The 23838-nt window shown below is 43.5% G+C and overlaps 1 protein-coding gene across 2 annotated transcripts in view; it reads right to left on the bottom strand.

Annotated features, from left to right (window-relative positions):
* LOC106571254 (arf-GAP with SH3 domain, ANK repeat and PH domain-containing protein 2) overlaps nt 1–23838 on the bottom strand; it is a 39087-nt gene that overhangs the window by 5676 nt on the left and 9573 nt on the right. For both annotated transcript variants that reach the window (XR_006759148.1, XM_014144069.2), the window contains exons 3-22: nt 22468–22613; nt 18677–18751; nt 16547–16596; nt 12988–13117; nt 12767–12852; nt 12564–12639; nt 12351–12437; nt 11288–11388; nt 10651–10720; nt 9060–9147; nt 8769–8817; nt 8348–8517; nt 6727–6860; nt 6413–6507; nt 5594–5783; nt 5188–5273; nt 4567–4682; nt 4272–4339; nt 3820–3930; nt 1538–1814 (exon numbers count right to left, since the gene is read on the bottom strand). Coding sequence is in view for 1 of the 2 variants with exons in the window: in XM_014144069.2 (XP_013999544.2) it covers nt 1538–1814; nt 3820–3930; nt 4272–4339; nt 4567–4682; nt 5188–5273; nt 5594–5783; nt 6413–6507; nt 6727–6860; nt 8348–8517; nt 8769–8817; nt 9060–9147; nt 10651–10720; nt 11288–11388; nt 12351–12437; nt 12564–12639; nt 12767–12852; nt 12988–13117; nt 16547–16596; nt 18677–18751; nt 22468–22613 (2205 nt within the window). In the remaining variant the exon portion in view is untranslated. The remainder of the gene's footprint in view (nt 1–1537; nt 1815–3819; nt 3931–4271; nt 4340–4566; nt 4683–5187; nt 5274–5593; nt 5784–6412; nt 6508–6726; nt 6861–8347; nt 8518–8768; nt 8818–9059; nt 9148–10650; nt 10721–11287; nt 11389–12350; nt 12438–12563; nt 12640–12766; nt 12853–12987; nt 13118–16546; nt 16597–18676; nt 18752–22467; nt 22614–23838) is intronic.

Raw genomic sequence — 23838 nt, 5'->3', positions numbered from 1 at the left:
GGCCAAGGTAAGACAAAGAACAGTAGCGAAAAAACACCACCGCGTAGGGAGATAGATCCCTGTTTTAGATGTGGGGCCGCTGGGTATTGGAAGAATGAGTGTAGAGTGGAAGTGGAGCCTGTTGCATTCGGAGGAAATGCTGCCATACAAGCGCTTGCCTCTTTTTCAAAAGAGCAGCAACAAATCCTCCTGAAAGTAGCGGGAATGGAAATTTACACATAGCGGTGTATGGCATCGGTTCGATCGATAGTGGTTCATAGAGATCACAGTTTCTATGTGAAGGAAGACGGATGAGATCACGTTTTACACAACTTGTTAATAGAGGCCAGGGATCAAATATCGCGGATTCGGTATGATGAGAAATTGGCTAAATTTGCCACAGGAAAAAGTATTTTGGGTTAAAGAATCTAGGAGAAACGCCCAGGGAATGGATTCTAAAGAGGTAACAAATGAAAAGTATCTGGCCAAACACTCCTGGTAACTCAGAAAACCTTGGTTTTTTTAATCTCATGAGACATTTTATGTCGTTTTATTATGAAATAGATTTACATTTTACGTCGTCTTATTCTGAAATATATTTCTAGAATGGACGAAAGGGTGGAGGGGTCACAAGGAATTAGCATTGGGGTACCAAACCTAAAATGAACTTCCCTATTTTTTAGTTCATTAACATGGTGGTGCGGTAGTTATGGAGAATCCTGGGGGAAAGAGACCAGTGAAACGGTAGACTCGGTGGTGAGATAATGTCGGAGAAAGTTGAAATGGAAGGAGTCAACGGCTCCAGCTGACATGTTATGATCAGTGTTCTGAAGGGAAATAAGGTTGTGTATGGTGTGATCATAGAACATAGGCCATAAATCTCTGCGTTTGTAAACGGCACTGTGAATGTTAATCATGTTTATTTACTTTTTGGTTTTATTGTCATCGTTTGTCCATTTATAAGTAATTTCCAAGTTTATGTAATGTTGAACAGTAGGATGTCAAATGTTCAAAAAAGGGGGGACTGATGGGTTTGGATTTCTGAACTTTAAATGTTATTAATCATTAGTTATACTAGAGACATGAGGGGTGCCGTAGCCCAGGGGCTACACCAGAGGTTAATGGTTATCTGTAGGAGGAATGTATATGGTGGATGCAGTTAAGCTTGGAATGTATTGAGTGTAGGGAAAACGATCATGTGGCAGGCATTGATAAGGGGAGAGAACCATGGATTAGTGATGAAGGGGGTCGAGGACAGATCAGGTCACGTTAAGGGAGAGTAAAAGTTTATTGCCGTATCACTTAGTTTCCTGCCTAGCAATAAAGATACAATGTTTTGCGAGATGGAGGAGACTCCACCAAAAGTGGGGTACAAACACCACCCCTATTGTAAACATGTTGTGTTCGATTCAGCTGTTTGATCCTCGGGAAGAATAAACTTGGTTTGAGCTTTCATTGTGTCTGTTGAGTTCTTACTCTGATAATTTGGACCTAACGAAAGGAAATAAAAAAACCAGAAGACACTCTCCAGGACTTGAGTTTGACACCCCTGACCTACCTTTGGTGGCTGTCCTGGAGGGAAGGTGAGGGATGGGTACCACCGGTAACGCTGGCACGCCGGTGGGAGGGGGGCTGAGTTCCAGGATGGTGCCATAGGTCTCGTTGTTCATCATCATGCTGGGGAGATGTGCTCTCTGCTTGTCTCTGACCAGGCTGGCTGCGTCGCGGGCCAGGGAGGCCATGTTGGGACCACCAGGCATTGTACCCATGAGACCACTGCTCGGGACGAAACAGCTGACAGGACGTTCCTGCTCTGACCGTCTGTGGGGGATGGGCTGGTTATGGGGGATAGGGCGCACAGGTAGAGATCATTAGCAGGCTAGTAATGCTATCGATGCCATCTCTTTTAACAATTGGAAACAGATGGTGATATGCTACATGCACAGCATAGCACAGCCTACATACACAGCATAGAACAGCTTATATGCATGGCAAGTGAGTCTGGTATACAGTAGGCAGCACCGATTCCCTTGGGATGTCATAAACACATACACTACATGACCAAAAGTATGTGGACACCTGCTCGTCGAACATCTCATTCCAAAATCATGGGCATTAATATGGATTTGGTCCCCCCTTTGCTGCTATATGTTTTTGAAAGAAAAGCACATTAAAATAACATCAAATTGATCAGAAATACAGTGTAGACGTAGTTAATGTTGTAAATGACTATTGTAACTGGAAACGGCTGATTTTTTTAATGAAAAATCTACATAAGCGTACAGTGGCCCATTATCAGCAACCATCACACCTGCGTTCCAATGGCACGTTGTGTTAACAAATCCAAGTTTATCATTTTAAAAGGCTAATTGATCATTAGAAAACCTTTTTGCAATTATGTTAGCACAGCTGAAAACTGTTGTTCTGATTAAAGAAGAAATAAAACTGGACTTTTTTAGACTAGTTGAGTATCTGGAGCATCAGCATTTGTGGGTTCAATTACAGACTCAAAATGGCCAGAAACAAAAACTTTCTTCTGAAACTCATCAGTCTATTCTTGTTCTAAGAAATGAAGGCTATTCCATGCGAGAAATTGCCAAGAAACTGAAGATCTCATACAACGCTGTGTACTACTCCCTTCACAGAACAGCGCAAACTGGCTCTAACCAAAATAGAAAGAGGAGTGGGATGCCCCGGTGCACAACTGAGCAAGAGGACAAGTACATTAGAGTGTCTAGTTTGAGAAACAGACGCCTCACAAGTCCTCAACTGGCAGCTTCATTAAATAGTACCCGCAAAACACCAGTCTCAACGTCAACAGTGAAGAGGCAACTCCGGGATGCTGGCCTTCTAGGCAGAGTCTGGACACCCGTTTAACGTCCCATCCGAAAGACAGCACCCTACACTGTATTTCTGATCAATTTGATGTTATTTTAATGGACAAAAAAATTGGTTCTCTTTCAAAAACAAGGACATTTCTAAGTGACCCCAAACTATTGAACGGTAGTGTATGTGTTATGGCTTTTCAACCTCTGCTATATTGTGGATTCAGAGCTATCTACTGTATCTAATAGAACTCAGAGGGTTTACTTTAATGGAAGCTTCTCTAATGTCAAACATGTAAAGTGTGGTGTACAGCAGGGCAGCTCTCTAGGCCCTCTACTCTTTTCTATTTTTACCAATGACCTGCCACTGGCATTAAACAAAGCATGTGTGTCCATGTATGCTGGTGATTCAACCATTCAGCAATTTTCAACACACTCCACAAAGCAAGTTCTGCAGGCTCTAGCTTGATCTTATCTTGATTATTGTCCAGTCATATGGTCAAGTGCTGTAAAGAAAGACCTAGTTAAGCTGCAGCTGGCCCAGAACAGTTTGGGATGAGTTGGACCGCAGAGTGAAGGAAAAGCAGCCAACATATGTGGGAACTCCTTTAAGACTGTTGGAAAAGCATTCCAGGTGAAGCTGGTTGAGAGAATGCCAAGAGAGTGCAAAGCTGTCATCAAGGCAAAGGGTGGCTACTTTGAAGAATCTCAAATCTAAAATATATTTTGATTTGTTTAACACTTTTTTTTGTTTAACACTTTTACTACATGATTCCACATGTGTTATTTCATAGTTTTAATATATTCACTATTATTCTACAATGTAGAAAATTGTAAAAATAAAGAAAACCCTGGAATAAGTAGGTGTGTCCAAACTTTTGATTGGTACTGTATGTACATTTTAACGTTTTTGTTTTTAAATGTTTTTTCTCGTTACGTGTCAGACCCCAGTAAGACTAGCTGTTGCCATGGGGATCCTAATAAATCAAATCAAAATAAAGGTCAACTAGCTCACCTTGTCCTCCATCTCATCTTCGCTCTCGTCCAGGTCGTCGTCGTTGCTGAGCCGCCACTCATACTCCACGTGCACATGGACGTTGAACTTCCCCGTCTCGGCCTGGGTCAGCTGAACACCACAAAGACAACAAACGTACAGTCAACCTCTATCTGTTGTTACCCATGTTGATCATATGGCACCATGGACCCTCCTCTAATAAAGAGGATCATCGTGTTGTTATAGGCTGTATCCTAATCCTCCACCCTTTTCCAAAAGTGTGCCTTTGCCCTCTCATGGATTTAAAAGCATATGAATGGTTTAAGCATTGTCTGGTGGGAGTTTTCACTATTGTTAAATCCATGACGAGAAGTGTGCAAGTTCACATGTTGGGAAAAGGGTGGAGAATTGTGATGCAGTCATTGTGTTAAAATGTCTATGACCTTCAGATTACATTGCAAGCCTACACTCACCAGCTCCTCACAATGCGTATGTTTGAGGCGCTTGGCGATGTCCATTGGTGTTTCTCCTGCCTCGTTGGCTGCACACACAGGCAGACAAACCAATCAGAGCTTCATTAATGTGTTTCTATGGGACTTGACCAGCCCTTTATCATTTGTTTATGGGTTTGTATCTCAAATTGCACCCTATTCCATATATAGTGCACTACTTTTGACTAGAGCCCTATGAGCCCTGATTAAAAGTAGTGCACTATATAGGGAATAGGGTGCCATTTGGGATGCAGATGGATCCTATGAGGGTACTTACCAATACTGACTGAGGCCCTGCCCCGCAGTAGCAGTTTGAGACACTCGCTGTTGTCGGTCAGGCAGCAGTAGTGCAGTGCCGTGCTCCCTTTGGCTGTCTGCTTCTCCAGGTTCCCACTGTTACACACACAGACAAAAGTACAGACAGAGAGACACACACACACACACACACACACACACACACACGTTGGTTTTACTATCCAAGTGTGGGACAAAAAATGAATACCCATTCAAAATTGTATTTTCCCTAACCCTAAACCTTACTCTTAACCAAACCTTAACCCCAAACCCTAATTCCTAACCCCTTACCCTTACCCTAATTCTAACTCTAACCCTAACCCCTAAGCCTAAAAAGCCTTATTTTACTATCCTTGAGAGGACTTTTGGAACATAAAAAGAAAAGTTAAGTTAGACACGCAGCTGAGAACTATCACCACAAGGGGGCAACACTGCCGTTCATTGATATTGACAATTATTGGGAGAACAACTTCTGCTCCTATTTAAATATTTCATTATATGCTGTTAAATAACTTCCCCTTTTCACATTTGATATCTGAGAGCTTGTTTGCTTCTGCTACTATAAGCTATAAAACCAGCATCTTTTCACCCAGTACTTTAGTACCTATTTTGGGCCAGGAAGTCCACAATATGGAGGGAGTTGCGGTCCACCATTCGTACTGCTAGGTGTAGTGCTGTCTCACCCGGTTCCTGAGGGCATGAAACAACGACAACTCACGACAACAGTTCGACAACATCAGACTAGCCAATATACCTACCAATCAGAGGTATTCAAATATGACAAATCACACAAAAACATCATTATAAAACTAGAAAAACCAGTCAAGCTTTCTAAGACTAATGCTTCTCTCATGTCATTGTTAGAAGGCAATGTCTACTCCCCAAATGGCACCCTATTCCCTTTACAGTGCACTATTTTTGACCAGGGCCCATAGTGCTCTGGTGAAAATTAGTGGACTATGTACGAAATAGGGTGCCATTTGGGACGCAACCAGTGTCAATCATCTCACATGCTCATTGGCCAGCGGGATGGTCTCCATCAGGTCCACTCCTTCAGCATAGACCTGGATGAGAGAGAGGATGTCTCGGGTCTTCACTGCCTCACACAGGACGTGCAGTCTGGACGCCAAGTCCGCACACTTCCTCTGAGCAAAACGCTTCTCCGTGTACTTGGCTGTGATGTAGTCCTTCCTCGTCTGCCTGAGGGAGACCAGAGCCCAGACAGATAGATGATCAAATACCAGGAAAGAGACAGGAAACAAGTGCAAACCTACGTACAAATTGGCACACTCTCCCTTATATATTAGTGCACAGGAGGTTGGTGGCACCTTCATTGGGGAGGACGGACTAGTGGTAATGGCTAGAGTGGAAGGGGTAGAATGGTATCAAACACATGATTTGTTGCCATTCCATTCACTCGGTTCCATCAGGTTATTATGAGCCGTCCTCCCCTCAGCAGCACAGTGCACTACTTTTATTTGTAAAAAATGTTTTTATTTAACCTTTATTTAACTAGGAAAGTCAGTTAAGAACTAATTCTTCTTTACAATGACGGCCTACACCGGCCAAACCTGGACGACGCTGGGCCAATTCTGCGCCACCCTATGGGACTCCCAATCACGGCTGGTTGTGATATAACCTGGATTCGAACCAGGGTGTCTGTAGACCAGGGCCCATTGAATTGGGTGCCATTTTGGACGCAACCTGAGACATTCAGGACTATAAACAGTATAAAAAAAAAGAAGTGAAACGTATTCGACTTAATGTGAAATGAAATCTATTCAGTGTTGTTCCTGTTTTGTTGGCCTGCCCTGCAGTCTGTCACTTACATGTCACTGGAGGGGTTCGGTTTAGTCACGCTCTGTGCAGACAGGTCCGCCTCCATGATCTCATTGAAACCTGCGTTCCCTACATTCTTAGCCAGCTGGGGAAGACCAGGTAGAGCACACGTAAATTTCGTATCGGCTCAGCCTTTATTAATATAGCCTGGTCCCAGATTTGTTTGTGACGAACATGGACAATGACCAATGACCATGTCAAGACACCATGAACAGATCTGGGGACCACACTACTGATAATCTTACTAACTATACTATAGTACAAAAGTCTGTCAAATAAAATCCTAAAAGCCTGTAGTATCTACCAGGAGCTCTGAGGTTCCCAGGACATCCAGTGTGAGAGACTGTATTCTAGAGTAGTGGACACCCATCTCCCTGTGGATTCCAGAACACTCAATGCAGATGAGCACTCCCAGGTTAGTGGAGAGCCAGGTGGGATCTGAAGACAGAGATAGAGGATATTATCAGTGTTAAGACTAGTGTGCTGTATCCCGGGGTGGTCTGACGCTAGCTAACATTGCCTCAGGGCACACATGTAGAGATGTAGGATCTTAATTTGACCCAGTTTTCTACAGCAGGAAAATAATCCTGCAGCAACAGGAAATGTGAATTATTATGGGGATTATAATCAATGGCCATTTTTTGTAGGAGTTGATAAATTTTTCATTAGGGTAAATCAAGTCTGACATTTTAAAATGGAAGTTACACACTTTAGAAGCCTTTTTAGACCTCGAATACACTACAAGTTTGCATTTCCTCCTGCACAGGAAAATTCTCAGCAACAAAAGATTGATCAAATTAAGATTCTACATTTGTATGCCAGCGCTGGAGGAGAGGCACACCATTTCTCCTCTTCATTTTCCTGTCTTTCTCAACTGTCGCTGTCCAATAAACTTGAAAAATACTTTAAAAAAAGCAATAAAAAGAAAAAAGACTAGAGTGATCCCATTATAAGTTCTCACCTGAAATAGTTGCACCGTTAAATAAAGTTCCACTCCTAAGAAGGAGCTGTAGTTTATTGATGCACTATTTTCAGTGTCCCATGAGTGTAAATTCTACACTATTCCCTATATACACTGAGTGTACAAAACATAAAGAACAGCTTCCTAATATTGAGTTGCACCCCCTTTTGCCCCCAGAACAACCTCAATTCGTCGGGTCATGGACTCTACAAGGTTTTAAAAGCATTCCACAGGGATGCTGGCCCATGTTGACTCCAATGCTTCCCACAGTTGTGTCAAGTTGGCTGGATGTTCTTTGGGTGGTGGACCATTCTTGATACACACGGGAAACTGAGTGTGAAAAACCCAGCAGTGTTGCAGTTCTTGACACACTCAAACTGGTGCGCCTGGCACCTACTACCATACCCCATTCAAAGGCACTTAAATCTTTTGTCTTGCCCATTCAACCTCTGAATGGCACACATACACAATCCATGTCTCAAAATCCTTCTCTAACCTGTCACCTCCCCTTCATCAACACTGATTGAAGTGAATTTAGCAAGTGACATCAATAAGGGATCATAGCTTTTACCTGGATTCACCTGGTCAGTCTGTCAGGGAAAGAGTAGGTGTTCATAATGTTTTGTACACTCAGTGTATAGGCCCAGTGGGATTTCAGTAACATCCGACGGCCGGAACAGCCAACACTCTTTCTTCTGTCTTTGCGGAGCTAATCTGACTGACCTAACAAAGACTCCTAAGAATGTGTGTGCAGCACATGGAGAAAAGCCCATGTCAATCGTCAAACCATGCAAGGTTGTACATTCAGCCTTGTAAATTACTAAACCCACATCAGACCCTCACACATTCACATATATCACATATGTACACTGTGCTTACTTCACTTTGATATAATAACCCTCTGGGAGGAAGACCACAAAACGTTCATGCTGCCTTTTCCCAGCATGCTCTGTGTGTCACTCACTGGGCGCTCCGCAGTCGCAGCACACATCGTTTCCGCTCATCCTCTTGACCTCGCTGACAATGGCCTTGGTCAGCTCCTGGACTATGTTGTTCTCCCCTCCCTCATCCTGGTCTCCTTTGAAGGCATCGTTCAGGGCTTCCTCCTTACTGTTCTGCAGGACTGAGATCCATCTGAAAACACAGGCAGCCGAGAGAACCAGTGAGCTCTGAGGGCAAAGGTTGAGTCCCATATGGCACCCTATTCCCTATGTAGTGCGCTACCTTTGACCGGAGCCCTATGGGGAATAGGGTTCCATTAGTGACGCGAAAAACTTTAAAGAGAATCTGAGAGACCAATTACATGTACCACCTGTATGATATACACACCACGTTCACACACAAACCTGCATAGTGCAACAGGCCCAGACAGGTACAGTACTTACATCTGACACTCTGCCTCATCCTCAGCTTGAAAGTGATAGGTTCTATCATCTGTTTAGACAAATAATAGGCTGATTGAGCAACATGCAACTGGCATTTGCAATAAGAGGCATTTGCAGTAAGGGATGCTAAGAGACTCGATGGAAGACACATGTCTGTCATTCAATAAATATCATATCAGAGAGTCTAGGGAATAAAGTATGTTTTCTATCATGCTTTTGCTATTTTAGCTAGATATGCAGACTAGTGTTGCAGATGTTTGAGATGGAGCATCAAAGTGTTGCTTAAGTTACGTGAGAAGAGATCAAAGCTTTTCTTCTCATCCGGGTTACGCTTCACTTGACAGGTAAGCAGGTTGAGTTTAGCTGGTGGTGTGTTAGCCTATGAGAGAGGAGCAGAGAAGAGTAAGAGAACCGAGGGGGCCAGACTGCTGAAGTTGATCATGTTGTATTCATGCCACTTTCCCAGTTGGGTAATGCCAAACAGTAAAAAAACATTTAAAAAATAAAAAGAGAAAGTCAAATGCAGCAGCCTCCTAAAAATGTATCGTTGGCCTTTTCCTCTTTGTCCTGTTGAATGAAACGTTATGCTTACAGCCACATCTCTGTAAAGGCCCAAAGAACAGCAGTGTTGTCGCACAATTACTGTCAGTTATTTCATGTAAAATGCAGGGAAACAGAACAAATGTGATCCTTTTCTTCCATTATCACTGGACAAATTCACTGTGGAAACTATTTCAAATGGCTACCCAGACTATTTGCATTGCCAACCCCCCCACCCCCCCCGATACGTCGCTGCTACTCTCTGTTATTATCTATGCATAGTCACTTTAATAACTCAACCTACATGTACATGTTACCTCAATTACCTCGACTAACTGGTGCCCCCACACATTGACTCTGTACCGGTACCCCCTGTATATAGCCTCCACATTGACTCTGTACCGGTACCCCCTGTATATAGCCTCCACATTGACTCTGTACCGGTACCCCCTGTATATAGCCTCCACATTGACTCTGTACCGGTACCCCCTGTATATTGTCTCTATTGTTATTTTACTGCTGCTCTTTAATTACTTGTTCTTTTTATTTCTTAAACTGCATTGTTGGTTAGGGGCTTGTAAGTAAGCATTTCACTGTCTACACACCTGTTGTATTCGGCGCATGTGACTAATACAATTTGATTTGATGCTCGGGGGGAATTCACTGTGGAAGCCATGCTCAGGGGGAATTCACTGTGGAAGCCATGCTCAGGGGGAATTCACTGTGGAAGTCATGCTCAGGGGGAATTCACTGTGGAAGCCATGCTCAGGGGGAATTCACTGTGGAAGCCATGCTCAGGGGGAATTCACTGTGGAAGTCATGCTCAGGGGGAATTCACTGTGGAAGCCATGCTCAGGGGGAATTCACTGTGGAAGTCATGCTCAGGGTGAATTCACTGTGGAAGTCATGCTCAGGGGGAATTCACTGGGGAAGCCATGCTCAGGGGGAATTCACTGGGGAAGCCATGCTCAGGGGGAATTCACTGTGGAAGCCATGCTCAGGGGGAATTCACTGTGGAAGTCATGCTCAGGGGGAATTCACTGTGGAAGCCATGCCCAGGGGCAATTGTATCTTTCAAACAATATCTCAGTACTGTGTCTGGTGAGAAGCTGCTATAATGTTAGAGGTTTTAGGACCTGACACAGGTTTGTCAGTTACTGAAATGATCAGTCACGACATTCTGTGATCACAACTGAGACAATGCTATGCCTTACAGAATCCCACTGACTGACATGTACTATGTACTGTATATTCACACCGTAAGGAGAGGGCCATGCATGACAGCATGCATGAAGGAAAGTGAGTGACCAATAGGAGAAGACAAAAACAGGAAGTCTCTTACCGTTCCATGGGAGATAGTCAGGAACCCGTTCTTCACCGAACACTTCCTCTTTTGCCACACCTTCCTGAGACTGAAGAAGAGTAAACATTCATTATTTCACTAGAACACTCTATTCCTCTACGGCACAGCTTCTATATCACAAACCACAACCAAATCCAGAACAAATTCCAGAAAGTGTACAGTATTATATAAAGCCATTATTGCATGGAACTCCCTTCCATCTCATATTGTTCAAATGAACAGCAAACCTGGTTTAAAAAAACAGATAAAGTAACACCTCACAGCACAACACCTCTCCCCTATTTGACCTAGATAGTTTGTGTGTACGTATTGATATGAAGGCTACGTGTGCATTTTTTTTAATGTATGTAGTTCTGTCCTTGATGTTCTTGTCTATTAATGTTCTGTATTATGTCATGTTTCATGTTTTGTGTGGACCCCAGGAAGAGTAGCTGCTGCTTTCACAACAGCTAACAAAATACCAAACCATACCATTTCATGAACAGCAAATGGAATGATGTATGTGATAAGGCCATCATATCATCATATTACCCCAGCGCCTCGATTCAAACAGCTCCTCTTGGCTCTGTGTAAGAGACCAGAGGCCAAATTGGTGATTGAAGCTCTGTCCACTCACCCCTCACTCTTCTTGTACAGCATTCCACAGCGTTCTGTACCGTGGGCCTTATTCCCCTGGAGCTGGTGAAGGCTGTATCCAGTCTGCTTGACCTGGGTATCCTAATGCATCAGAGACACACTCAGTCACGAGGACATAACACTTCTCCCATAGCACAGGTGTTCATCTGAATCAAGTTTCTTCAATGTCCTCTCCTGAAGGCCTATTCTACTCTGCTTAAAAATGATGGTGCGTTGCAATTCTATACAGGCCTTTTTGAGAGCCATATATGAAGCAAGCCATTGAGCACTTTTTTGGTTCTACATAGCACCATTTCTTCTAGCAGTGTAGGTGTACACCTTGCAGCCTTATTTTGATATATTCAAATAGAGTGAGTGACTCTAGAATCTGGAAGCAATTGAGATTTGAATGGAGGGCTTGAGTAGAGCCTTGCATTCAGAAAATATTACAGATATCAATGTGTGCAGTGGTCAGGAAGTTTGGAAGGATTTTAAGGGAATAAAAACAGCTATCAGTGTTTAAGAACATTGATTATGGCAATGTCCCAAATAGCACCCTATGGGCCATGGTAAAAGGTAGTGCACTATATAGGGAATAGGGTGCCATTTGGAACTCCGCCTTGATTGGGGAAAGAGCTAAAGTTCACCAAGAAAGCAGACATTCACTCTCCAAGCCACTGGTGGAAACCATGATCAGTCTATTGCATTGTAACATGACACAACACACAAGACTAGTCATCTATACTCCTGTAAGTAGACTAGGGTCTTGTGAGGTAGAACTACTGGCTTTTCCTATTTTCCTATGACAAGACAGGTAAGACTAAATACATTACAGTATATGTGCTATAACTGGTCTGTCATTGGATTATGTCCCTTCCTCTCTGCTACCAAGCTAATGTAACTGGTGGGATCTGAATACTGGTCTCCTACTCAGTAAACCATAAGAACAAGAGGAAATTCCCTCTTGGGCCAAAGGTGACACTAGTTTTAAGTCGCAGGCAGGCAGGGCTACCTCATCCCACCTAAATCACCTGCGCTACTTACTCCAGTGATTGAGAGCTCACCTCTTTCTGTTCAGACTGTAGGGAGGACTTGAGAACGTCTCTGAGCTCACTAAGCTGTTTCCTCTCTCCATCTTGGGTCTGTTTGATCTGAGAAACAGGAAGTGAGAGAACTGTGTGAGGTGAATGACACATTATTGACAGACAAGCAGTAAAACCATGGTAACATCCAAAGAGAATATTAGAAAATATGGATGCTTGGAGAGAGTGGCTCACTATAGTCAAGTCTGTAGCCAGTTTCTCTATGGAAGGTTTGAGGCTATTCACTGTGTTCAGACCATCCTGGAAAAAGCTGCGAGGAGAGAGGAAACAGAGGTCACCAGGAGTCAAGATGGGTCAAGCATTAGCCTCCTACAAAAGACAAATGCATTGACTAAACAGTGCTAATCTGACATCACTTGTAAATGAAAACAACATACTTGCATTGGGCGTGGAAATATTTTATGAGGTTCTGGAGAAAGTCGACCCCCTTCTTCGTTTTAATTTCATTCACTTTGAGAAGATACTGTAGACAAAATAAGACATACCGAGTAACAATATTAACGAACATGTGTAAATACTCCTCCGTGGACCCTGTTGTGTCTTCTATCCTGCATAGCCTCTGATAGGTGAAATAATTAGCCAGTTTCAACCTTCTCACCTCACACATCTGGAGCTGAAAGAGGCGTCTCTCCTTCTCCATCTCCTCAGCGATCTCTCCTCCACTGAACTCTGTCCGTATCATCCCATGCTGCTTAGCATGCTCCTTCTTCTCCTTCTCTATCTTAGTGCTGCAGGGAACACAGAGGGCTCAGTGAGGATGATGAAGCACAGGATGAATGGATGAAGAAGGAAAATCATTCACTAATTAACATGATATCAATATCTGCTCAATCAAAACTTACAACCAACCGATTGCAGCATTACCACAAAAATGGAGGAGGCAAGTGGGAAAGGAAGAAGGTAGGAAACTTGTTTACCTGCCATATATTAAAGATTGGCTGAAAGGAATTGGCATAAATAGAAAAATATAGCAGTTTTATTTGAGGACAAAAATGTTGACAGCTGCATACAGGTTGCAAAATAAATGGGAAGAGATTTTCGATGTACCGATTCCATGGCACATGGTTTATGAACTGGTACAAAAAAACAACACTTGATTTCGACACTTCGATTTAAATTATTATATACAATTCTTGCCACCAACAGAATGCTATACATATGGGGCATACAACAATCTCAGCTCTGTAGATTTTGCTGCGAAGAGACAAAATCAATAGATTATTTATTCTGGTACTACCCCTATGTAACTTGTTTCTAATCACAGGTTCAGGAAGGGTTAAAAAAATCACAACATGCACTTCAAATTGACCTTAGTGTTGGGCAATTTGGAAAGCCATAGTCAGCCAATCAATAATATAATAATACTCATAGGAAAGGTTTTCATCTTTAGCTCACAATCTGCGAATACTGTGCAATTAGAAAGCTTAAAAATGATGTAAAACATCACAGTACAATTGAAAAATATATGACACATGGAAACCAAATGAGGGTGGTCTATGGTGATAGGTGGGATTAAAGAGCTTATGTTTGGTAATGTATTATTGTTATGTGACAGCTTTCTATAAAAGTACCATGTATGTAAAAGGTATATGTCAAATGTATGTACAAGTAGCAGAAAAGCTGTAAAATATATATATATATATATTTGTCCTCCGAAGATGGGATGGGTTAATAAAAAATAAAATGATATCAATATTTCAACCGTTCTCATTCCCTTAGAGTGAGTCATCAAACCACCAGTCAATCACATCAACCAAAAGGCTCTATGACTACGCCACAGGTGTTTTGTACAAGGCAATGGTCTTTAGTAAACTAGTAACTTTTAAATGCCCTGCCCAGCCCTCATACAGTGAACTAGAATGATCTCCCTGTGAAGTAATTTATCAAATAAATGTATAAAAGAGCTTATTCACGTCTTTTACGCCGGTCATGCTGAAAATTAAAAGATACTGTTGGGACGTCCAACATGTACTGCACAATTTCAGAAATGCAAACCCCTTGTCTGTCCATACCGTAGTTCATTCAACACTAAATAAATCTCAGACAGACAAAAATCAGTGTTCACAAAAAATGTGTGGAGTTTTGTATTGACATACAAACAGGCAACAGGTGCCGCAATAGTAGGTCTAGTGTCATTTTTTCTCTCTTAAGGTCTGTCTGCCTTATCAGCTGTTTCATGAATAGTAGCAGTTGACCTTTTACTAGCTTCCATTGTGTCCCATTTCTAGTTGTTGTTAAGCTGAACCCACACATGCAACTTCATGGTGCAGCTTACTCTTATTCTAACAGGTACGCAGGCTGTTCAACAAATCTATTCCCCCCCACCCCCCTCTGACACATTTTCCTTGTGCTCATAAGGTACAATCACTAACTTATGCTTAACCCACATACAGTAACAGGTTGTGTAGTTTTGAAACTCTCAAACTGTGGTGGTAGTGGTTGTAGTGATGGTAGTGGTAGTGGTGGTTGTAGTGATGGTGGTGGTAGTGGTGGTGGTGATAGTAGGGGTGGTGGTGGTGGTAGTAGTGGTGATGGTAGTGGTGATAGTAGGGGTGGTGGTAGTAGTGGTGGTGGTAGTGGTGATGGTAGTAGTGGTGGTGGTGATAGTTGGGGTGGTGGTAGTAGTGATGGTAGTGATAGTAGGGGTGGTGGTAGTAGTGGTGGTAGTGTGGTAGTGGTGGTGATGGTAGTAGTGGTGGTGGTGGTGGTGGTGGTGATGGTAGTAGTGGTGGTGGTGATGGTAGTAGTGGTGGTGGTGGTAGTGGTGATGGTAGTGGTGGTGGTGGTGATGGTAGTAGTGGTGGTGGTGGTAGTGGTGATGGTAGTGGTGGTGGTGGTGGTGGTGGTAGTGGTGGTGGTTGTAGTGAAAGTGGTGATAGTAGGGGTGGTGATGGTGGTAGTGGTTGTAGTGATGGTAGTGGTGGTGGTAGTGGTGATAGTAGTGGTAGGGGTGGTGATAGTGGTAGTGATGGTGGTGATAGTAGTGGTAGTGATGGTGGTGATAGTAGTGGTAGTGGTGGTGGTGATAGTAGTGGTAGGGGTGGTGATAGTGATGGTGGTGATAGTAGTGGTAGTGGTGGTGGAGATAGTAGTGGTAGGGGTGGTGGCAGTGGTGTTGGTAGTAGTAGTAGTAGTAGTAGTAGTAGTAGTGGTAGTAGTGGTGGTGGTAGTGGTAGTAGTAGTAGTGGTGGTGGTGGTGGTGGTGGTGGTGGTGGTAGTAGTAGTAGTAGTAGTAGTAGTAGTAGTAGTGGTGGCGGTAGTAGTAGTGGTGGTGGTAGTAGTAGTAGTGGTAGTGGTGGCGGTAGTAGTAGTGGTGGTGGTAGTAGTAGTAGTAGTAGTAGTGGTAGTGGTGGCGGTAGTAGTAGTCGTGGTGGTAGTAGTAGTAGTGGTAGTGGTGGCGGTAGTAGTAGTCGTGGTGGTGGTAGTAGTAGTAGTGGTAGTAGTGGTGGTAGTAGTGGTGGTGGTAGTGGTAGTAGTGGAGGTGGTGGTAGTGGTAGTAGTAGTGGTAGTAGTGGTAGTAGTGGTGGTGGTAGTAGTGGCGGTGGTGGTATTGGTAGTAGTAGCAGTGGTAGTATTGGTAGTAGTAGCAGTGGTAGTATTGGTAGTGGTGATAGTGGTAGTAGTAGTGGTGGTAGTGGTAGTAGTAGTAGTAGTGGTAGTAGTAGTAGTGGTAGTGGTAGTGGTGGTAGTAGTAGTGGTAGTAGTAGTGGTAATAGTGATAGTAGTAGTAGTGGTGGTAGTAGTAGCAGTGGTAGTATTGGTAGTGGTGATAGTGGTAGTGGTAGTAGTAGTAGTGGTAGAAGTAGTAGTAGTGGTAGTGGTGGTGGTAGTAGTAGTGGTAGTAGTGGTAGAAGTAGTAGTAGTGGTAGTGGTGGTGGTAGTAGTAGTGGTAGTAGTGGTGGTAGTAGTAGTGGTGGTAGTAGTAGTGGTGGTAGTAGTGGTGGTGGTAGTAGTGGTGGTAGTAGTAGTGGTGGTAGTGGTGGTGGTAGTAGTGGTAGTAGTGGTGGTGGTAGTAGTGGTAGTAGTGGTGGTGGTAGTAGTGGTAGTAGTGGTGGTGGTAGTAGTGGTAGTAGTGGTGGTGGTGGTAGTAGTGGTAGTAGTGGTGGTAGCGGTGAAACAGAGGAAGTTGTGATAATAATAACGTGGCTCAAACTCACACTTTAGTTTCATAATCCTTCCAGGCTTTATCAAAAGGCTTTTTAAGATCCTGTGGAAATAAAACAGAAACATAACAGTATTAATACAAAGGATACAAATGACATGAGCTGAAGTCATGACTTTCAACTGGCTCAAAACTGTGATATTAAAGGTTAAAGGATATTAAGATATTACAGTGCCTTGCGAAAGTATTCGGCCCCCTTAAACTTTTCGACCTTTTGCCACATTTCAGGCTTCAAAAATAAAGATATAAAACTGTATTTTTTTGTGAAGAATCAACAACAAGTGGGACACAATCATGAAGTGGAACGAAATTTATTGGATATTTCAAACTTTTTTAACAAATAAAAAACGGAAAAATTGGCCGTGCAAAATTATTCAGCCCCTTTACTTTCAGTGCAGCAAACTCTCTCCAGAAGTTCAGTGAGGATCTCTGAATGATCCAATGTTGACCTAAATGACTAATGATGATAAATAGAATCCACCTGTGTGTAATCAAGTCTCCGTATAAATGCACCTGCTCTGTGATAGTCTCAGAGGTCCGTTTAAAGCGCAGAGAGCATCATGAAGAACAAGGAACACACCAGGCAGGTCCGAGATACTGTTGTGGAGAAGTTTAAAGCCGGATTTGGATACAAAAAGATTTCCCAAGCTTTAAACATCCCAAGGAGCACTGTGCAAGCGATAGTATTGAAATGGAAGGAGTATCAGACCACTGCAAAGGAGAAGACTGATCAGAGATGCAGCCAAGAGGCCCATGATCACTCTGGATGAACTGCAGAGATCTACAGCTGAGGTGGGAGACTCTGTCCATAGGACAACAATCAGTCGTATACTGCACAAATCTGGCCTTTATGGAAGAGTGGCAAGAAGAAAGCCATTTCTTAAAGATATCCATAAAAAGTGTCGTTTAAAGTTTGCCACTAGCCACCTGGGAGACACACCAAACATGTGGAAGAAGGTGCTCTGGTCAGATGAAACCAAAATCGAACTTTTTGACAACAATGCAAAACGTTATGTTTGGCGTAAAAGCAACACAGCTCATCACCCTGAACCCCTATCCCCACTGTCAAACATGGTGGTGGCAGCATCATGGTTTGGGCCTGCTTTTCTTCAGCAGGGGCAGGGAAGATGGTTAAAATTGATGGGAAGATGGATGGAGCCAAATACAGGACCATTCTGGAAGAAAACCTGATGGAGTCTGCAAAAGACCTGAGACTGGGACGGAGATTTGTCTTCCAACAAGACAATGATCCAAAACATAAAGCAAAATCTACAATGGAATGGTTCACAAATAAACATATCCAGGTGTTAGAATGGCCAAGTCAAAGTCCAGACCTGAATCCAATCGAGAATCTGTGGAAAGAACTGAAAACTGCTGTTCACAAACGCTCTCCATCCAACCTCACTGAGCTCGAGCTGTTTTGCAAGGAGGAATGGGCAAAAATGTCAGTCTCTCGATGTGCAAAACTGATAGAGACATACCCCAAGCGACTTACAGCTGTAATCGCAGCAAAAGGTGGCGCTACAAAGTATTAACTTAAGGGGGCTGAATAATTTTGCACGCCCAATTTTTCTGTTTTTTATTTGTTAAAAAAGTTTGAAATATCCAATAAATTTCGTTCCACTTCATGATTGTGTCCCACTTGTTGTTGATTCTTCACAAAAAATTACAGTTTTATATCTTTAAAGCCTGAAATGTGGCAAAAGGTCGAAAAGTTCAAGGGGGCCGAATACTTTCGCAAGGCACTGTAAGTATGGGATAAGCCTACTCCCTCTTGTGCCACCGTGGTTCTGACTGGTATATTAAAACACACGTTCTGACTGGTATATTAAAACACACGTTCTGACTGGTATATTAAAACACACGTTCTGAGTGGTATATTAAAACACAATTTCTGAGTGGTATATTAAAACACACGTTCTGAGTGGTATATTAAAACACACGTTCTGACTGGTATATTAAAACACACGTTCTGACTGGTATATTAAAACACACGTTCTGACTGGTATATTAAAACACACGTTCTGACTGGTATATTAAAACACACGTTCTGACTGGTATATTAAAACACATGTTCTGACTGGCATGTTAAAACACTGTGATTAATAATATGTTATACACCTACCCCTTTGACCCCTTTCAGGTCTCCTTTCAGTAGACTGTCTAAGGGGAAGGTAATGATGTTGTTCATGTTCTGCAACTGAAAACAACAATTAGAGAGAGAGAGGACAGAGTGATGTAGAGACAGAGTGACTGAGTGATGTAGAGAGAGTGACAGAGTGATGTAGAGAGAGTGACAGAGTGATGTAGAGACAGAGTGATGTAGAGTGAGAGAGTGATGTAGAGACAGAGAGACAGAGTGATGTAGAGACCGGGTGATGTAGAGACAGAGTAATGTAGAGAAAGAGAGAGTGATGCAGAGACAGAGTGATGTAGAGAGAGTGACAGAGTGATGTAGAGAGAGTGACAGAGTGATGTAGAGAGAGTGACAGAGTGATGTAGAGACAGAGTGATGTAGAGACAGAGTGAGAGAGTGATGTAGAGACAGAGAGACAGAGTGATGTAGAGACCGGGTGATGTAGAGACAGAGTAATGTAGAGAAAGAGAGAGTGATGTAGAGAGAGTGATGTAGAGAGAGTGATGTAGAGAAAGAGAGAGAGTGATGTAGAGACAGAGTGATGTAGAGACAGAGAGACAGAGTGACGTAGAGACAGAGAGACAGAGTGATGTAGAGACAGAGAGACAGAGTGACGTAGAGACAGAGAGACAGAGTGACGTAGAGAAAGAGAGAAAGAGTGATGTAGAGACAGAGTGATGTAGAGACAGATGTAGAGACAGAGAGATGTAGAGACAGAGTGACAGAGTGACAGAGTGATGTAGAGAGAGTGACAGAGTGATGTAGAGACAGAGTGAGAGAGTGATGTAGAGACAGAGAGACAGAGTGATATAGAGAAAGAGAGACAGAGTGATGTAGAGACAGAGTGATGTAGAGACAGAGTGACAGAGAGATGTAGAGACAGAGAGACAGATTGATGTAGAGAGAGTGACAGAGTGATGCAAAGACAAAGTGATGTAGAGAAAGTGATGTAGAGACAGAGAGATAGAAACAGAGTGATGTAGAGACAAAGTGATTTAGAGAGAGAGACAGAGTGATGTAGAGACAAAGTGATTTAGAGAGAGAGACAGAGTGATGTAGAGACAAAGTGATTTAGAGACAGAGAGACAGAGTGATGTAGAGACAGTGACAGAGTGACAGAGTGATGCAGAGACAGAGAGAGATGCAGAGATAGAGAGATGTAGAGACAGAGTGACAGAGTGATGTAGAGACAAATTGATGTAGAGACAGAGTGCTGTAGAGACAGAGAGACAGAGTGATGTAGAGAGAGTGACAGAGAGTGATGAGAGAGAGTGATGTAGAGACAGAGAGATGTAGAGAGAGTGACAGAGAGTGATGAGAGAGAGTGACGTTGAGACAGAGTGATGTAGAGACAGAGAGACAGAGTGATGTAGAGAGAGTGACAGAGAGTGATGAGAGAGAGTGATGTAGAGACAGAGTGATGTAGAGACAGAGTGATGTAGAGACAGAGAGACAGAGTGATGTAGAGACAGAGTGATGTAGAAACAGAGAGAGAGTGATGTAGAAACAGAGAGAGAGTGATGTAGAAACAGAGAGACAGAGTGTTGTAGAAACAGAGAGACAGAGTGATGTAGAGTCAAATTGATATAGAGACAGAGAGATATAGACAGAGTGACAGAGTGATGTAGAGAGTGACAGCGTGATGTAGAGAGAGTGATGTAGAGACAGAGATATAGAGTGATGCAGAGACAGAGTGAAGTAGAGACAAAGTGATGTAGAGACAAAGTGATGTAGTGACAGAGAGATGTAGTGACAGAGAGATGTAGTGACAGAGAGACAGAGTAATGTAGAGACAGAGAGATGTAGAAACAGAGTGATGTAGAGACAGAGAGAGTGACAGCGTGATGTAGAGAGAGTGATGTAGAGACAGAGAGATGTAGAGAGAGTGACAGAGTGATGTAGAGAGAGTGACAGAGTGATGTAGAGACATAGTGATGTAGAGAGAGAGAGAGACAGAGTGATGTAGAGAGAGAGTGACAGAGTGATGTAGAGACAGAATGATGTAGAGACAGAGAGACAGAGTGATGTAGAGAGTGACAGAGTGATGTTGAGAGAGTGACAGAGTGATGTAGAGAAAGTGATGTAGAGACAGAGAGATGTAGAAACAGAGTGATGTAGAGACAGAGACAGAGTGATGGAGAGACAGAGAGTGACAGAGTGATGTAGAGAGAGTGATGTAGAGACAGAGAGATGTAGAGACAGAGAGACAGAGTGATGTAGACAGAGAGAGAGTGATGTAGACAAAGACAGAGTGATGTACAGACAGAGTGATGTAGAGACAGTGAGATGTAGAGACAGAGAGATGTAGAGACAGAGAGATGTAGACAGAGAGATGTAGACAGAGTGATGTAGACAGAGTGATGTAGAGACAGAGTGATGTAGAGACAGAGAGACAGAGTGATGTAGAGACAGAGTGATGTAGAGACAGAGTGATGTAGAGACAGAGAGATGTAGAGACAGAGAGATGTAGAGACAGAGTGATGTAGAGACAGAGTGATGTAGAGACAGAGTGATGTAGACAGAGTGATGTAGACAGAGTGATGTAGACAGAGTGATGTAGACAGAGTGATGTAGACAGAGTGATGTAGAGACAGAGTGATATAGAGACAGAGACAGAGTGATGTAGAGACAGAGTGATGTAGAGACAGAGAGACAGAGTGATGTAGAGACAGAGACAGAGTGATGTAGAGACAGAGACAGAGTGATGTAGAGACAGAGACAGAGTGATGCAGAGACAGAGTGATGTTGAGAGAGTGATGTAGAGACAGAGAGTGATGTAGAGAGAGAGTGACAGAGTGATATAGAGACAGAGCTATCTAGAGACAGAGTGATGTAGAGAAGAGTGATGTAGAGAGTGACAGAGTGATGTCGAGAGAGTGACAGAGTGATGTAGAGACAGAGTGATGTAGAGACAGATAGACAGTGTGATGTAGAGACAGTGATGATGTAGAGACAGAGAGACAGAGTGATATAGAGACAGAGAGAGATGCAGAGACAGAGAGATATAGAGACAGAGTGACAGAGTGATGTAGAGACAAATTGATGTAGAGACAGAGAGATGTAGACAGAGTGACAGTGATGTAGAGAGAGTGACAGCGTGATGTAGAGAGAGTGATGTAGATACAGAGAGACAGAGTGATATAGAGACAGAGTGATGTAGAGACAGAGTGATGTAGAGACAGTGAGATGTAGAGACAGTGAGATATAGAGACAGAGACTGAGTGATGTAGAGAGAGTGACAGAGTGATATAGAGACAGAGTGATATAGAGACAGAGAGAGTGATGTAGAGACAGAGAGAGAGATGTAGAGAGAGTGACAGAGTAATGTAGAGAGAGTGATGTAGAGACAGAGAGACAGAGTGATGTAGAGACAGAGAGATGTACAGAAAGACAACACTCCACAAGACACACATCACTCAAGTCTACAACAAGGTGTGAAGGAAGCAATAACACTTCACACTTTGAAATTAGCAGCTGAGCACTCAACTACTTCCTGCACAATATCTTTAAAGACAGGTTCTGCGTGTCATATAGTCAATAGATATACTATAGATACAGTATCTTTAATAAAGGTGTACACTCCACACACTTGGTTGTAGGCCTAAGCAACAGGCCAAATGAAAGGGCAGATAAAAATATGGGTGTGAGAGAGATTGAGAAAAACAGGGGTCACAATGAATGTGCTTGAGAGGTAGAGAAGAAAAGAGGTAGAGACGCAGTATGTGCCAGTGGTTAGCGCTCTGTGTGTGTGTGTGTGTGTTTGTGTGATGGGGTCTCACCAGGTTCTTGAAGAGGGCTGTAAGCTCTTTGGTAAAGATGGCGAACTTGAGGAAGGCTGAGCCCACCTCCGGATCCTCTCTAGAGACACAGTTGTCTCCGAACTTCTCCATAGACTGAATGTACTGCTCCTCATTGTCAACATGGGCTGAGAAACACAGTAGTCAAATCAAGTCAAATCACAATTTGTGTAAAAGGGATTTTGCATGGGTAACAAACACACTTTACATCATTAAAAACGAATCAGAGAGGCTTTTCACAGACTCTTATTTTAATAGATTTCTCTTATTTTAATATTTCCCATGGAGAGTTCATCAATGAGCTTGACGCCTTTAAGTTCCTTTCCTGAGGACGGCTCACCTCTCACAGTTCTGGGTGACTTTAACCTCCCCACATCTACCTTTGACTCATTCCTCTCTGCCTCCTTCTTTCCACTCCACTCCTCTTTCGACCTCACCCTCTCACCTTCCCCCCCTACTCACAAGGCAGGCAATACGCTTGACCTCATCTTTACTAGATGCTGTTCTTCCACTAATCTCATTGCAAATCCCCTCCAAGTCTCCGACCACTACCTTGTATCCTTTTCCCTCTCGCTCTCATCCAACACTTCTCACTCTGCCCCTACTCGGATGGTATTGCGCCGTCCCAACCTTCGCTCTCTCTCTCCCGCTACTCTCTCCTCTTCCATCCTATCATCTCTTCCCTCTGCTCAAACCTTCTCCAACCCATCTCCTGATTCTGCCTCCTCAACCCTCCTCTCCTCCCTCTCTGCATCCTTTGATTTCCTCTGTCCCCTATCCTCCAGGCCGGCTCGGTCCTCCCCTCCGCTCCGTGGCTCGACGACTCACTGCGAGCTCACAGAACAGGGCTCCGGGCAGCCGAGCGGAAATGGAGGAAAACTCGCCTCCCTGCGGACCTGGCATCCTTTCACTCCCTCCTCTCTACATTTTCCTCTTCTGTCTCTGCTGCTAAAGCCACTTTCTACCACTCTAAACTCCAAGCATCTGCCTCTAACCCTAGGAAGCTCTTTGCTACCTTCTCCTCCCCCCTGAATCCTCCTCCCCCTCCCCCCTCCTCCCTCTCTGCGGATGACTTCGTCAACCATTTTGAAAAGAAGGTTGACGACATCCGATCCTCGTTGCTAAGTCAAACGACACCGCTGGTCCTGCTCACACTGCCCTACCCTGTGCTTTGACCTCTTTCTCCCCTCTCTCTCCAGATGAAATCTCGCGTCTTGTGACGGCCGGCCGCCCAACAACCTGCCCACTTGACCCTATCCCCTCCTCTCTTCTCCAGACCATTTCCGGAGACCTTCTCCCCTACCTCACCTCGCTCATCAACTCATCCTTGACCGCTGGCTACGTCCCTTCCGT

The sequence above is a fragment of the Salmo salar genome, chromosome ssa15, assembly GCF_905237065.1.
Source record: "Salmo salar chromosome ssa15, Ssal_v3.1, whole genome shotgun sequence".
Classification (NCBI taxonomy): domain Eukaryota; kingdom Metazoa; phylum Chordata; class Actinopteri; order Salmoniformes; family Salmonidae; genus Salmo; species Salmo salar.
Note: the sequence above shows the minus strand (reverse complement) of the source record. Positions and strands in the feature narration are given on the sequence as shown.